This window comes from Anolis sagrei, chromosome 4, assembly GCF_037176765.1.
Source record: "Anolis sagrei isolate rAnoSag1 chromosome 4, rAnoSag1.mat, whole genome shotgun sequence".
In the NCBI taxonomy this organism is placed as follows: domain Eukaryota; kingdom Metazoa; phylum Chordata; class Lepidosauria; order Squamata; family Dactyloidae; genus Anolis; species Anolis sagrei.
The window spans coordinates 207,271,051-207,287,334 of NC_090024.1; the positions used below are offsets into that span (position 1 = coordinate 207,271,051).

Below are 16,284 nucleotides of genomic sequence, written 5' to 3' on the forward strand. Positions count from 1 at the left end.
ATTTTTTCCCATTTCTGTATTTTCTATGGATAGTTTCCCATATCTAAAAGTACATTGTCCCATAATTATGAGTGTAATGAATTGATATAATAATCAAATTGGGCAGAATTTTAACGTGTATTTCAGATGTCTATCCCTAGAAAGTGCATGAACAGTGCTCTAAGCATGCTGAAATTATTGTTTTATTTCCAGTGCTTTGAATTTTTCTTAAATCATAAGTAATATAAACATCTATATATTGTTGAATTGACATGCCTTAAATAATAACCAAATGAATAATGTTTAGTCTTGACTATTACAAAAATTGATGTTTGTATGACATTTAAAATCAATGTGAAATATAGAGAAATGTGTTGATTTAATGTGAAAAATGCTAAATTGGATTCTGGTTGATTTAAGACATACAATATTTGATTCATTTGTTTCTAGAAAACCGAAATCAAATTTAACATAGACAAATTATTACATTAAATTCCAGCTTTGGTAGAATGATCGGGATTTTAGTTATTTATTTAAAGTTTTGATTGGGTTTGACTCCCTGATATTGAATATGTTCTTATTTAAAATGTACATGTAATATCCATGTACTTTTCTATCTTTTCTTTTTTTAATCATCTTTATTATACAGTCTCCATTGTTTTGGGCATAATACAGAAAAGAAAAAGAAAGGAAAGAAAAAGAGAAAGAAAAAAATTGAAAAGAGGGACAAGCAGGGGAGGTAGAAGTGGTAGTGGGGAGGAGATGAGGAAGGTAAACAGAAAAATGTGATAGACCAAGTAATATTGAACTTCCAATTAGGTTCACAGGGTTAATTATAGAAAAAGTACTTGTTGCTTATAGTCTGTCGGTGTTTTACAATCGCCTTCCCTTTTACTCTATCTGTATTGAATGTACTTTTCCATCATGCAATCTATTACTGTATGTTTATATGTAGTAGAGTTCATATCTGTTCATGCCAACTTAGAAGCAAGTTCTGTTAAGTTAATACATATAGGTAAAAGATTACCGTCTTAGTTTTTGAATCATTCTAAAGTTGACTAGGGGATACTGCTTTACTGGTATAGGTTTACTGATTTAAAATCCTATGTGACCAGGTAGCTCAATAATGTAGACATACCACACATAAAAGAAGCACACTGAGGCTGCAAAGATACAGTTGGCAAGGACATTCCTGCTCTGCTCTCATCACAAGAGAGTCAGAAAAGGGCATGGGAATCTTCTGTACTGTTGATTACAATAAAATAATGGTATCAGTTGAAATTTTTAAATAAAGCATAATACATACACTTTTCAATGTGTGATTAGTAGTTCAAGTAAAACCAAAATTTAGCCCCTATGGGCTGTAAGAGAAAATCTCCAGTTCAGCACTTTTAGAATCATAGAGATAGAAGAGACCTCATAAGCCGTCCAGTCCGACCCCCTGCCAAAAAACAGGAAAATTGCATTCAGAGCAACCCCAACAGGTGGCCATCCAGCTTCTGTTTAAAAGCCTCCAAAGAAGGACCTTCCACCACACTTCTAACCAAAGAGAGGAATAAAAGGCTAGTTACTGTGTGGCAGAAAATGATTCACAAGACTAGAAAAAGTACTTCTTTGTATTACATAAAGGTTTGATATTTGGGTTTTCATTGTGAGGAACAGGCAATGGACACATTTTTGGAAGTCTGAACTGAAGTTATAGACTTGTGCATAAAAAGGAGTATTTCTCTCTTGGAAGCACACTTTATGTCAGCCTTTTTGTTAGATTTACTATAAGGTGATATTTGAGACATTCTACTGTTTGCTGAAGGTGAAGCAGGCTTAGGATGACAAAGATACCCTTTTACATTATTAAAAAATAGCAATTTCATAAATAAAGTTGGTATTTTGCCAGTGATCAAACATCATGTTCTTTTTAAAAAAGAAAAAGAAAGACATGCTATAGAAAATACTATAGAAGAACTGTGTGATCCAATTTGACAAAGCCATCACACTGACATGAACCCTGAAGATGTTTCTGCAGAGAATAATTTAAAAATAAAAGTATCAGTAGTGTCAACAGTAATAATGGTTAATAATTTAATAGTAGTGAAAGCAGAATAGTAATGACATTAATAGACAGTAATAATGGCAAGGTAATAGCAATAATCATAACAATAATGGCAGTACTACAACTACTGGTACTACTAATAATAATAATAACCACAATAGTCATAACAATATTATTATTATTAATAATAATAATAATAATAATAATAACAATCATACTTTTATCTAAAATTGTCCAATTTTCAATATTCATTCAGATTTAACTGCAAACAATCGTAGGATTTCTTCAATTGTCATTTCAACATTGTGGGGCTCCCCAGGAGTTCCTGGACCCCAGGTTGAGAACCACTGATTTCATGAATTATAATTACATTCTTAAGAGTAAGACTTACACAGCCGATTTGAGTCCCCTTTGGGGGAGATAAAGTGGGATAAAAATGAATAAATAATAATATATAAACAGAAGTCATTTGAATAAACACTTCAATACAGAAAGTGCATTTTAAAAATTTCTGAGCTTTAGTCTGAGATGTAAAGTTGATGGGAAACAGGGGTACTGTTATTATTGTCATGTTATAAAACACCAGGGCTGTCCCCTATTGAAATATACAAATTATTTGCCTTATATGTAGACTCACCTACAGATGCAAAGTAGAGATTATGTGCTGAAAAAAAAGAGCAGCGTTGGCTATTTGACAGAATTGAATGTAGTAAGTAAAAAATAAACACCTTTAAAGTACCCATGTTTATATAAGGCATAATATCAGAAGACAGTTCAAGTAAAATGTTTCAGACCTCTTGGATTTCAGTCCCTTATATAGTTTGTAAAAAAAAATAAAAATGTTTGCCCTAGATGTGCATAGTGAACCGTCAACAGAGGCTATGAACTTAATTGGAAAGAGTTTTGTGTTTAGGACCCTTGCTGTAAGCGACAAAACTGAGTGTAAACAATTGATCAAACAAAGACGTTTCAAGCATTTCAGCCAATCTGTGTATTTTCCCAATACTTGAAAAAAATTAGATCATTTTATGATTTTTATTAGCTTGCTAATTCAGTTTGAAGTAAGCTGGTAAAGATTAGGAATCTTGATCAAACTGGGAAGTATTTATCTTACCATTGTGGCAACATACAAACTGAGAGAATGAAATTGATTTTTGATTTCAGCTATGTTAGAGAAAACTTACATTAAAACAACTGGTTTTAAATTACTGACATCCTGGTGTGGTTTGGGGGAGGACGGGTCACAGGTGATGGGATTTGCAGCACTTTCCATCGCTTCAGCTCCCACAGACCACAGCAATGCCCATCAATGATGGAACTGGGCCAAATTTGGCAAAAAGAACCCCCATGACCCATTTGACATCCTGGTGTGGTTTGGGGAAGGGGGACACACCATGGATTATGGGACTTGCAGTACTTTCACTCACTTCCTGAGACCACTGCAACCCTCATCCCAGTGACTGATCAAGACCAAACGTGGCACACAGATCCCCCATGATCCACTCTATTTATTTATTTACTTTACTTTACTTTACTTTACTTGTATACCGCAGTTTCTCAGCCCAATAGGCGACTCAACGCGGTTTGCAACAAGGATAAAAAACAATCAACGATATACAATTTAAAACCATAAAAGCATAATATACAATATTGACACAGCCTTAGACAACACAATACATCTCGTAACTGGAGTCGTGATCCAATCCGTCGTCCAAATATCAATTCCTGTAATCATCACATTCATTGCACTGTTTAACCGAACGCCCGTTCAAACATCCAAGTTTTTAATCTTCTTCGGAACACCATTAGCGAGGGGGCTGATCTTACCTCCATAGGAAGGGCGTTCCACAGCCGGGGGGCCACCACAGAAAAGGTACATCCTGGTACTGTTTGGAGGAGGATTGACCATGGATGATGGGACTTACAGTACCTTCACTCACTTCCTGAGACCACTTCAACCCTCATCCAATGACTGATCAAGATCAAACGTGGCACACAGAGCCACCATGACCCACCCTACATCCTAGTGCAGTTTGGAGGAGGATGGACCATGAATGATGGGACTTGCGTATGGGAGTTGTAGTTCACCCGCACCACTGAACCCACCAGACATTGGATGTAGACTAAAACTGCAACACAGACAAACAATAAATATCTCAAATAACCCAGGCACTGCTGGGTCCACAAGCTAGTTTATATATGAAGTCAACTTATATCCAAGTACGTATGGTACCTCTTTTTGCTGTAAATTATTAATAAACTATCTGTTGTTGATGGTTATTGGAGGATTTGGGGTATCCTTGAGAAAAGGCGTCTTAATATTTTAAGTTAATCTCTGGAAATGTTATTGCAGGATAATTCTTCTTGTAAACACTTAATGTAAACAAACATTTTAGCATTTGTGATAATATTGTATTTCCCTGAAAATAAGACTTACATTAATTTTTGCTCCAGAAGATGCATTAGTGCTCATTTTCATGGAATGACATATTTTTTCATGTACAATAATCTATATTGAATCAAATATAATAATGTCATTTTCTTCTGGATCATGGTCATAATATTATGTCAATAATATTTATATTTAATGAAATATTAATATTGTTATTTTATAATTCAATATATCCATTGTATATTGCAATGGATGTACTACTGTAAATGCATCCATCTTGCTGACAATCTTATCTGGGGTAGCAGCTCCAGTTGGTACTGAGAAATGACTATCACCTAGTTTCATTACACTAAGGATTCCAAGCATCTCTTTATGATTCTTAGAATGTTATATGGTTGATGAGGTCAAATAGATGCTTCTCATTGCACTATTAAACTAATAGTTGTGGTAGAAAGCGCAGGGCATTTATGGAAAAGGATGGATAAAAAAATCATTACCTGAACATAGTATAATTTGTATGAAGTGTGAATTATGCCTCAAATTTTATATTTCTATATATTTTCCACTTTATTAATATTTACTAGAGTTTAATCCAAAAAGAAAATACACTTTCTCTTTTCTTTACTAATGGATGATTATAGAATTAATTTTGGATTCAGTAAAAGTCATCATACATAAAGCCATTTGTTTATCACTTTTTTACTTTAGTAGCCCTAGAAAACATGATTATGAAATTATTTATAATTTTGGAATGTACATATTCTGTCCATTTTCATTATGTATTCCAATTTTATTAACAAGTATGTTTCAAACTAACTTTCTTTATATAGGTATCCAGCTCACATTGAAGAAATTGATTATGAGGAAGGAAAAGTGCTTATCCATTTTAAACGCTGGAATCATCGTTATGATGAATGGTTTTGTTGGGATAGCCCTTATTTACGTCCTCTAGAAAAAATACAGTTACGGAAAGAAGGATTACACGAGGAAGAAGCATCTTCTGTAAGTAAAAACAAGCGTAGTTACTTTACTATAGTTGCAATACTTTGTAAACCTGAAAGTTAGTCGAAGTCAACAATTACTTTTCGCTTTGTGCATGGACGGTTGCTAGATTGATTATAAATATTGCAACCAATATTAATTTCTTTCATATTGGTATTTAGCAATTTGTCAGAATTGCTTGCTGCTTTAAAGTTTGTTTTAGAGTACAATCCTGTAATAGCTATCTAGAAATGTGTTCCATCGTCTTCATCAAGACAGACAGCCTAATAAAACAGTATACACTTGCAGTCCTGTACACGCCAATTATTAATAGTTTGGTTCTTTTTCAATTGCACGTTTCCAGATTTGTGTACTTTAACATACTCTTCTGAATCTTAAATTAGGGCTTTGGTATTTGGTGTACCCTTTCTGAAAAATACATTAGTGCATCCTACTAAGGCTGAATAGAATGAGTATAGCAGAATATTACGCAATAGCATATGGAAAGCCACTGTCAGAACAGAACATGGATAAACAGAATGGGTTCCAATTGGAAATGACATCAAGCAAAGCTGCATTATATCACCCTATCTGTTTAATTTATATGCAGAACATATATGGAAAGCAGGATTATACTTTGGAAGAAGGAGGCATGAAAATTGGGGTAAGGAACATGGACAATTACAGATATGCAGATGACACTGTTACTAGCAGAAAATAGCAAAGTCTTGGGACACCTGTTGAGGAAACCAAAGAGAAAAAAGTCCTTCCATTGAACATTTAGAAAACAAAAATGACTATAGATGATCAACATAATATGTAGTGGAAGAGGAAAACATTGAAATAGTTAAATATTTTCTATATCTTGGCTCAGTCATAAATCATAATGGAGATTAGTCAGAAAATTTTAAGAATAGGACTTGGAAGAGCAACTATGAAGGAACGGCACTAAGATTCCAAAGTGGAGAGATGTATCATTGAATACCAAAGTCAGGATCATCTATGTCTTAGAGTTTCTGACTGAGAGAGCTGAGAGAAAGAATTCATTTGAAATGTTCTGAAGGGGTGTTCTGTGGATACCATGAACTGCCAAAAAGAGAAATAAATAAGTCTTAACAGCAATTCAGCTTTCCTTAGAAATCAAAATCAAAGCTTGTCTTATTTTGGTCATTTCTGGAGATGGCATGCCTCATTAGAAAAGTCTAATATTTAATGAATTTGAAGGCAGTAGGGATAGAGGAAGATTGTGTTACAGGTGCAAAAACTCAATGAAGGAGGCCACACCCTTGAGTTTATAAAACCTTAATAACAGCTTCTTTTGGAAGACAGCCATTCATATGGGCACCATATGTCAAGGTGGTTACCAACAAGTAGCATATAAAATTAGTAGTACCAGGTTCAGTTATTGAGTTAGTTATTTGACACACACCACCTGCCTTTCTCTTGGCAAAGGAGTCAAAATCCAATTAAAACAATTTAAACCACATTTCAAACAAAATTAAGTGATAAAAAGCTGCACACAACATGGAAAACTACTTTCTGCCACGTTGCTCTTATTATTTATATCTGGCATCCTCAAACTGCAGCCCTCCAGGTGTTTGGGCCTCCAACTCCCAGAATTTCTGACCATCAAACAAGCTGGCTAGGGCTTCTGGGAGTTAGAACTGCACACCTGGAGGGGTGCAGTTTAAAGATGCTTGATTTGTATCCTGCTTTTTTTTCTTAGTTTGGAATTCAAAGCGCATTACAACAGATTAAAAAACACATATTTTAGTTAAAAATGGACAAAGTGCAAAAGTTAAAAAGATATTAAACAATAAAAAAATTAAACAGTTAAAGTGTAAACCTTTATACAGCACACCAGTACAACTGCTAGAAGCACGTTTGGCTGAACCTTATAAATGAATCCTCAAATGCTTGTCAAAGCAGAAAAGTATTTACATGTCTTTGAAAAGGAAATAGGAAGGATGCCAGTTTAACCTCTCCAAGAAACGAGCTCCAGAGCCTGAGATGGCCTTCTAAGTTCCTACTAGATGTACTCATATACTCAAGTATAAGTCTAGAAATTTTAGTTTAAAAAACCCAAAAAAATCTGGCCCAACTTATCTGTGGGTCATTTTGAGTACTGTACCTTAATTCCTACCAAAAAAGGAACAATTCCATTATTTGAGTAGAATGGCAAAAGGCAAGAGATTAGTCCATCCCAGGAGAATCTAAAAGATGCACCAACCCTCTCTACTCTCGCTGCTGTAATACTGCTTCTGGCTTTTTTGACTGCCTGGGCATGGAAATCATGGCGGTGGCAACCAGGAGTTGCTGGCACCCTAAGGTGGAATTGGTACATTCCCCCCTCCACAGAATAACTCTTGACTCATCCATGGGTCATATCAAAATACATAATTCTGGCCTCAAAACTTGCCTTCAGTTTATATCTGGGATTGACTTATGCATAAGTATATATGGTACCTGTGAAAATGGTGGGACAGGAGTAAGGGTCTCCCCAGCAGATGCCAAAGCCTAGCAAGAATTTTAATGAAGAGTACAATTCTTTACATAACTAGGATTTGAACCATATAGGTCGAAACTACTATCTTGAATTGTGCCCAGAACCAGATTGGCAACCAGTGGAGCTGTTGCAAAAAAAGGAGTTGTGTATGTCCTGTGGCCACCAAAAGCACGCCTTCAAAAAATCCTTTTTTCCTGACAGTGGAAAGAGAAGGGACAAACTGAACCTCCCATGGGAGGGGTATTATTGCCTACAGGATAGGCTATTTCAAAGCTATAATGCAATTATATATTTTATACACTTGTTTTATATAACTTAAAATTCTAAGTGTTTCTCTCTTTTTCTAGGGTTTTCGTATAAATGATCAGGTATTGGCTTGCTGGTCTGATTGTCGTTTTTATCCAGCCAAAGTTACTTCTGTTAACAAGGATGGTAAGAATTAATTATTGATTTTGTAGTATATGATAGTGGTAGAATTCTTGCATTCATCACTCTTGTTGAAAATAAAGACCAGCTATATTTCTTGTTCTTTCTGTTTATGACAGCATTTAAGAATGTTATGGAGAATTGAATCTGTGTTACCTCTGGATACACAAGACTGAAATTTAGTGCAAGAAAACATTTGTGAATGAATACCCATTGGTATATTCAGATATACATTGCTATATGCAAATGAATCAGACCTGCAGGGCAAAGACACTGTTTATTTTTCTACAGTTCATAGTGATTTTTTTCTCTTTTAAATTTCAGGTACTTATACTGTGAAATTTTATGACGGTGTGATTCAGACAGTCAAGAATATACATGTCAAAGCTTTTTCCAAAGATCAGGTAGTACATTTAATTCTGTATCCATTTTAAAAATTAAATTTGGGTCTTTGGAACAATTTTCACCTTATGTGACTGTAATTTGCATGTAATATTAAGCCATACATTTCCTCTTCATTTTTAGCCTATTGTGAATAATCCAAGGCCAAAGGAGAGAGGTAATGAAATCCCTTCATCTCCTGAAAGATGGGAAAAGTTTAAAGAACAGAGAAAAGCAACTGAGAATCATAAGAAAGACAAGGATGAAAAGACGTTAAAGATTGAAAGAAGGTCTAAACCTGATAAAGAAGGAAAGCTAATAATACCTTTAGAAAAAATCAAGGTATCTGAAAAGACTTTACCCAAGGATGGGAAAGAAGACAAAGAGAATATTTCTGAAAATGATAGGGAATTCTCAATAGACTCCCAGATTGAGAAAAAACCAGAAAATGATAATGTGAAGACGCCACCAGACAACCTCAAAGAAACCAAAAGACGACGTGGCAGACCGCCTGTTGTGGCTCCAGCAGGTCAGTGGTAACAAGTAAAACTAAGCCTTCTTCTAGGAGATGGCTTGGCTTCTAATATTTAGAGATTTGTGTTTCAGCCATATTTTAGAACAGTGGTTCCCAACATTTTTTGATCAGGGACCACTCTCCAACATTAGTACCAAAAATGGTTACGAATCAGGTCAATTTTAGATTCAGTTTGGTTATTTGGGGGTGCTGATTGAGAAAAATGCATTGGATAGATCACATCAGCTCTAGTTTCCGATACAGAACATATGCCATTCCAATAGTTGCCATCTGTTCGCCCACAGAAAACCATATGTAATAATCTAGAGCTGATGTGGTCTATCTAATGCAATTTTCTCAATCAGCACCCCCAAATAACCCCAGGAACAGGCCTAAAGACGAAGACACCAAGAAATTTTTTTTGGTTGGGCTGTGTTTATCAGTAGATTTTATTAATGCTCATGTTAAAAGGGGGGGGGGGGCTGAGGTTTGAAAAAAATACAAAAAGGGGAGCGCAAGACCCAATAAACTGCCCCGGAAGGCTTTAATAACAACAACAACTTTGGGGGACTAAAAAGGGTCTTACAAAGGGCTGCTTTCCCATTACAACTCTTGTATTTGGCAATGCGAGCTAATAATAATAATTACTTTGGGGGACTCTCTTTTTCTTTAAATTTCTTTTTCTGTCTCTGCAGCTGGAACAAAACTTGGGTTATTATTTATTTATTTATTTCACAGTTTTGTATACCGAGCTTCTCAACCTCGTCGAGGGACTCAGCCCGGTTTACAGCCAAAAAAACATATACATTCATTAAAATATCATATATCACAAATTACAAAACAACTTTAAAAACACTAAATATAAAACTACAGTGGTCAGTCGTCCTAATAAGATGGATCGGTATCCACTTCCATCCAGAGTCCTATGGTGTTGCCTCATTCCTCGAAGGCCTGACTCCACAGCCACGTCTTCACCCGTTTCCTAAATGTTAGGATGGATGGGGCGGTTCTGGCCTCCAGAGGGAGAGAGTTCCAGAGTCGCGGGGCCACCACCGAGAAGGCCCTGTCCCTCGTCCCCACCAGCCGCACTTGCGAGGCTGGTGGGACCGAGAGCAGGGCCTCTCCAGATGATCTTAGTAATCTTGATGGTTCGTAGTCTCAATGTAGTCTCATTGATATGATTTGTTCAAACTTTGCATTATATCATTTGACTGCTTTTCCTACATATCTCACCGTTTATGCCACCTAATTTCTTAGATTTTCTTTTATTTAGTAAAACACTGTGTAATGTCCAGCTAAAAATGTTCCATTCCTGTCCAGTTTAGCTTGCTCATCCCAGATACTGCAATTTTTACACATTCTGTTTCATGGTTTACTGTGTCTAGCTTCCCCAGATTCATGCTTCTCATATTCTACATCAAATTTTCTTCTCACTTCTGAGCACATCCAACAGGTGAACATCATTTCTGCTTTAGTCCAATTTTGTCTTTAGCCATAGTGCTATTCATAATTGTTCTCTGCTTTTTCCCAGTAGCTCATTGAGTCCCATCCAACCTGGGAGTTTCATATTCTGGCATGATCTATTGCTTCATTTGTCTTTTATCATTGGGTTTTGATGGTAAACAATATTCAAAAGGAAGTTTAACATGCCCCTTTCTGGGTAGTAGTAATCAGTGTTAGGTATGGTGTGGTTGCCATTGTCTTTAAGAAATCCTCTGCCAATGTCACCTTTCACTACCACTCCTGCCCAGTAACATTTTGGCACATCAGATCTGGCTCCTCAGCAAAAGCCTGTCTGACATTGGAGACCCAATCAGCAGCACAATTAACATAAACACACCCACTCCCACCACCACAAAAAGGTGGTGCCATTGACGGGGGAAATGGAATCCTTGGTCCCAGGAGGAAGGGAGGAGTACAGAATTCAATTCCTAAATTGAATTAAAAAGTGGAGATAGTGGAATAGCTAGAAACATTTCTATGTTTTCATATTTAGAGCAAGGTTCTCAAACGTTACAGCCAATAACGTTAGAACTGAGAAGGCGGAAAATAACAAAAGGAGGTGATCTCCCTTCAAAACGTCCACGGCTCCAGAAGAACATGTGTAAGTATTTGCTGAAATATGTTTTACATGCCCATCAGTAAAAAAAATGCATAAGAAAAGTGTAATTATTACTAGATTTTTCATTTAAATTGCTGAGCACATGAGGTTATTAAGCAGTCTAAAAGCATGGTAATCCAAATAGGGCAAAGAATTACTCATTTAAGTTTGTGAAAGAAAACTCAGAGGGAAAAATAAGCTGTTAGTTTTGACTTCTGTTCTCCTAAAGTTCAAAATGATACCTTTAGAGATTTCACACCATAATGAAATAATCACAGCAAAGATTTTTCGGCTTTAAATAAACATTTCTCTCAACGTGATGTATTGTTGGTATTTGACATCAGAGAAAATGTCTTAAGATGTGTAAAGGTAATTTAATAAGCAGGATGAAACTTTCTAACCTATGTGGTAAATTTGTGAGAAAGCTAGAAATTACTACTAGCAAATACAAAATATGACTGAAATTCCTAAAGATTAATTTCAAATGAAAACTTTTTTTCCTTTTGGGATGATAAATGAAAAAATAGAGGAGGAATAGTTTTTTTTCAATGCAGGAAAACAACAACAAGAATACTGTATACTCAGAAAAGATTCACAATTAAAAACACTTGTTGACTTTTTGAAATCAATGGGGGTGGTTTGGTGATAGTTGATTTTACTAATTAATGTGAATTTGCTATATAGATGAAGTGTAACCACAGATAAGATACAGTGAGGTTGATATCAAGTGTTAAAATGCAGTTCAAGAAAGGATTGTTGGAAGTCACCATTTTTCTTTTTCCTAGTTTGTTGGCTTTTATCTTTTACTGTATATATATTTTGTTGCTTGTAATGTGTAGTTTGTATTGTTTTCTATTTGCTATGTGTGTTATTTAATTTTTATTCAATGTAGATCTCAAATAAAAATGAAAACGAAGTTATAATGAATATGATATGTTAAGATCTACTTAATAAATTGGTGTACAAAATGCTCTATATTTTATTTTAGCACAAGAGAATCTGAAAACTGTCCCAGACAATGAAAAAGATTCCATAAAGAGACAGTCAAGTCATTCTACAAGTAGTAATAATGAGACTTTAGATACAGACATTATTACACCACTGCCAGATGAAATTGAACCTTCAAAAGAGCCAGACTCAACCCTCAAAGAAGTGACTGAAGGTAAATAATGTACTTTAGAAATCTGTCTTCCTGTGTTGACTATGGACAGACAGTACAGTTAAGTCTCTCCTTTTCAAATATAATTTACTTTTCCTACTGAGTAGCTTTTTCTGTCTTGGGTTTGCCACTAGTGCTCCAGTAATTAGATAATTCTTGAGAATCTTTGTGAAGTGTGGGGATGCATGGCGCAATTCTCTCCATATTGCAGCTGTAAACCCCTCCAGAACCGTGTAACATACAAAACATTGGGTTATACAGTGTAGATAGCTTTAACCCTGCCAACTTTATGAACTTACCTTGCTGTGACATCAAGCCTATCCGTCATTATATTATTTGCATCATTTAAAAAACCTTTCATTATGCTTTAACTATCACAAAGATAAAACACTAGATATTTCTAATATTAATTTTCATGATCTAGGACGCAGGGAATCCTTAACATATATAAGAAATGACCATGAGTCTTTCCTAGTAATAATAATCTTCCACACTTTCACATGTGGTTCAAGAGGCATAAAGGTCTCTTGAATGATTAATAAAGTCGGTCACAGAAAATCAGACTGGCAAAATTGTGTGTGTTTGCCATGGATATCTTGAAAACAAGAAGTTAGTGTTTCTATCAGAGTGATAGTCCAAAGATGTTTCATCCACAATCCTATAGATAATCAACTGAACTTTCCACTTCAAAATGATGTCAAGCCTTGTGACTAATAAAAAGCCAATTCTTTTTATTTTAGTGATCTGTATTGATTTTCAAGTAAAGAGAGTAGTCCAGTTTTCAGGTCAGCATTAACTGTTTGATTTGCAGTTTCCAATGGTCTAGTATCGTGTTACCTGTGGGCATTCCCACCACATATGTAAATAGGTGACCTTTGATTCACAATTTCTCTAGTGTTTACCATTCAGAGGACCACCCAGGTATTGCAGTTTGCTTGGAGTTAGGTACCAGTGGTTGACTGATTTGATTTCATGTTCTTTAATACTATTACAAGTAGTTTTAAATTATAGACATTTTCATAAATAAGATCAGGTATTGCCTATACTGATTTTGAAGTCATTTATCCAATCTTGTCTGGCTGCTGTAGAATCAGGAAAACTGATTTCTAATAAGAAAGAAAAGGTACTAGATGTTATCAACATATCTTATAGGTGAAAATACTCGTGTATAAGTTGACTTTATAAAGAGGGCAGAGTGTGGACATCTAACATACATACGTCTTCAATGATGACAGTGCAGCGTTGGCTTTTTTTTTTTTTTTTGAATTCTTTATTTGAAGATTGTGTTCTAGTATCTTGTATCCAACTCCTATCTGCCTTTTTGTCTTTAAGGTCCATTAGAGGTATGCATTGAGTCAGAACTAAAGCTCAAGGAAGAGTTGCCTCCCTGTTCAGAAGAAGCATCTCAGCCTTTAGTTGATAATAGTAAAGCAGAGGAAGACAGCATAACAGAATTGCCCTCTACACTTGAACTACAAGAGATTCCAGAGACATCTATTCCAGGTTTGGTTTTTCTAGTTTTATTTTTCAGGCCACACCTGTTTCTTTGGAGGAGAGTGGGGGTTAAGATCTTAGCTTGAAGGAATTATAATGGAGTGATCTGCTCACTTTCTGTGTATGATCTTAATGTCAACATTAACATGGTATTTCATAATTAAAATCCATCAATTGTTATATTCTTCCAGTAGCCAGCGCTTCTAAGAGAAATGATGGTTTTTCTGCTTCAAAAGCTGCAATTGAACATGAACCCAAGTTTCGATGCAAATTCTTAGATTGTTCCAAATCCTTTCGAAAAGCGAAGCTATTGCATTATCACATGAAATATTTTCATGGCATTGAGAAATCACCAGAACCACAACAGAGTCCAACAACAAGAAATATTCAAACAAGAGGTTCCTTGGCTTCTGAAAAAAGTAATCAAGACGTTTCTAACAGAAGGCGGACAACATCTGGTTGTTTATGTAAGTAGTTTCCTGAAACATTTCCTTTCAGTTATTAATATATTTATTTATTTTATCTCACCTTTCACTCAGTATGGGGACTCAAGTATCGTGAATAACAGTAGGGGCTGATAGCTAGAGAGGTTAGAGTGCTGCTTTGCCCCAATATAAGCATCTCCCCTTGCACTACTGTTTTCTTAACAAAATGTGACTGCAAGCTCAATTACTTGGTAATTTGGATAGAAAACCAGCCCAGAGATCCAAGTAGCGCAGAAATGTCCCTTGGCCCCATAGAGGTTAACTGAAGGGACATTTTTTAACAATTAAATTGGGGCGAATTGAGGACACTGAGTAAGGGGTGAAGAAGGGCTAGAGAATCATAGACTCATAGAATTGAAAGAAACCATGTAAGCCATTCAACCTCCTGCCATGTAGGATAAGCACAATCAAAACACCCCCGACAGATGGCTTTCCAGGCTCTGTTTAAAATCCTCCAAAGGAATAGCCTTCACCAGACACCAAGGCAATGAGTTCCACTGTTGAACAGCTCTTGCTCTTCATTAACAGTGTTGGATTGCAGTAAAAGAATCAATTAGACTTGACCTGGGAAGCCTTGCCATTTTGTTCTATTCAATCCTACAGTGTTATTGTGCTAGCCTGCCGACATTGGGCAAGTTAAACAACAGCTACCTCCAGAATAAATGTCTGATAATGTGCAAACAGCACAAGAGAAAGAAAACAGGAAGACATATTTTAAAAAAGCCAAATATTTGCTGCCAAAATGGAAATTATAAGTAAAGTTGAGGCTGATGAAAGAAAGAAATTATCCTTGGATGCATTTTGGAAGAGTCCCTATTTTTTCTACACAATGTTACCTGGTTATTTCATTGCTAGTTGGTATTGTTAGTTTGGGATAAGAATGTTGCTGAAGTATGTTGAATGAACATTTCTTCCATGGTAGTTCTGTCTTGCTACCAAATTTTCTGGTGAAGAACTAATGATTAGATTTATTAACTGCTTTGTCAATTGAGGCGTAGCTGTAGGGAAAACAAAAACAAATTTTATAGAGATTCATAATACGCACTCACCTAGATCACACATTAAATATTCATGGGAAATGTTTATGTAATTGTGATAGTTTCATTCTGATTTTTAACGAAATATTGGCATTAAATATAAATTATTTTCTAAAGCTACTAAAGAAAAGGAAAAGAACAAAGAGAAAAAAGTGAAAGATATTGCAAAAGCAAAAGCAAAGAAGAAAAAGAAGAAGAAAAAGAAAACTAAATCAGGTACTACTTTTACATTGCAAATTACTTAATTATTTTCATTTTGCTTTATGCCTCTTTTGTCCAACTGCTGTTATTTAACAGAAAATGTTACCTAAAACTGTTAAGTTAGAGGCAACAGTGGAATTATTAATATGATAATTGTCAGTCTGCCAGAGATATCTCTGCCTATTTGCTGTGGCTGCAGGCATCAGTGAATTCTAGTGGAGAATCAGAAATTGCAGATCTCTCTTCTGAATTGCTTGGGAAATAACCCAAGGTCTGGATGCTATACACACAACCTCCATAATTTTGAAAGACTGTCCTTCCAGCTCTCCAGTTTTTCTGAAAAATGTTAGGGGCTTTGGGAGAAAACAGCCTGCCTTTCTGTTATATGGAGATAACACACACAGGCATAGGCTCTACTTGATGGTAGGAAGTAGATTGTATGGATGAGGTGTAAGCCTGTAGGTAGGTGTGTATATATAATCTGAGACACTATTCATTGTACTCTTCACCTTCTGTTCCCTGGTTTAATATGAAGATTTAATGTAAATATAATATTCTCAAGTCCTTAACTGTGAGGT

General features: G+C 35.5%; 1 protein-coding gene across 5 annotated transcripts in view; it reads left to right on the top strand.

Annotated features, from left to right (window-relative positions):
• The window catches only part of PHF20 (PHD finger protein 20), a 41,717-nt gene that overhangs the window by 13,082 nt on the left and 12,351 nt on the right, over positions 1 to 16,284 (top strand). For 2 of the 5 annotated variants that reach the window (XM_060772396.2, XM_060772398.2), the window contains exons 3-12: positions 5,252 to 5,423; positions 6,013 to 6,066; positions 8,256 to 8,340; positions 8,659 to 8,738; positions 8,860 to 9,244; positions 11,226 to 11,333; positions 12,319 to 12,492; positions 13,822 to 13,992; positions 14,175 to 14,450; positions 15,623 to 15,721. In XM_060772396.2, the coding sequence (XP_060628379.2) occupies positions 5,252 to 5,423; positions 6,013 to 6,066; positions 8,256 to 8,340; positions 8,659 to 8,738; positions 8,860 to 9,244; positions 11,226 to 11,333; positions 12,319 to 12,492; positions 13,822 to 13,992; positions 14,175 to 14,450; positions 15,623 to 15,721 (1,604 nt within the window). The remainder of the gene's footprint in view (positions 1 to 5,251; positions 5,424 to 6,012; positions 6,067 to 8,255; positions 8,341 to 8,658; positions 8,739 to 8,859; positions 9,245 to 11,225; positions 11,334 to 12,318; positions 12,493 to 13,821; positions 13,993 to 14,174; positions 14,451 to 15,622; positions 15,722 to 16,284) is intronic. The other 3 variants (XM_060772399.2, XM_060772400.2, XM_060772397.2) reach the window with 2 other exon arrangements.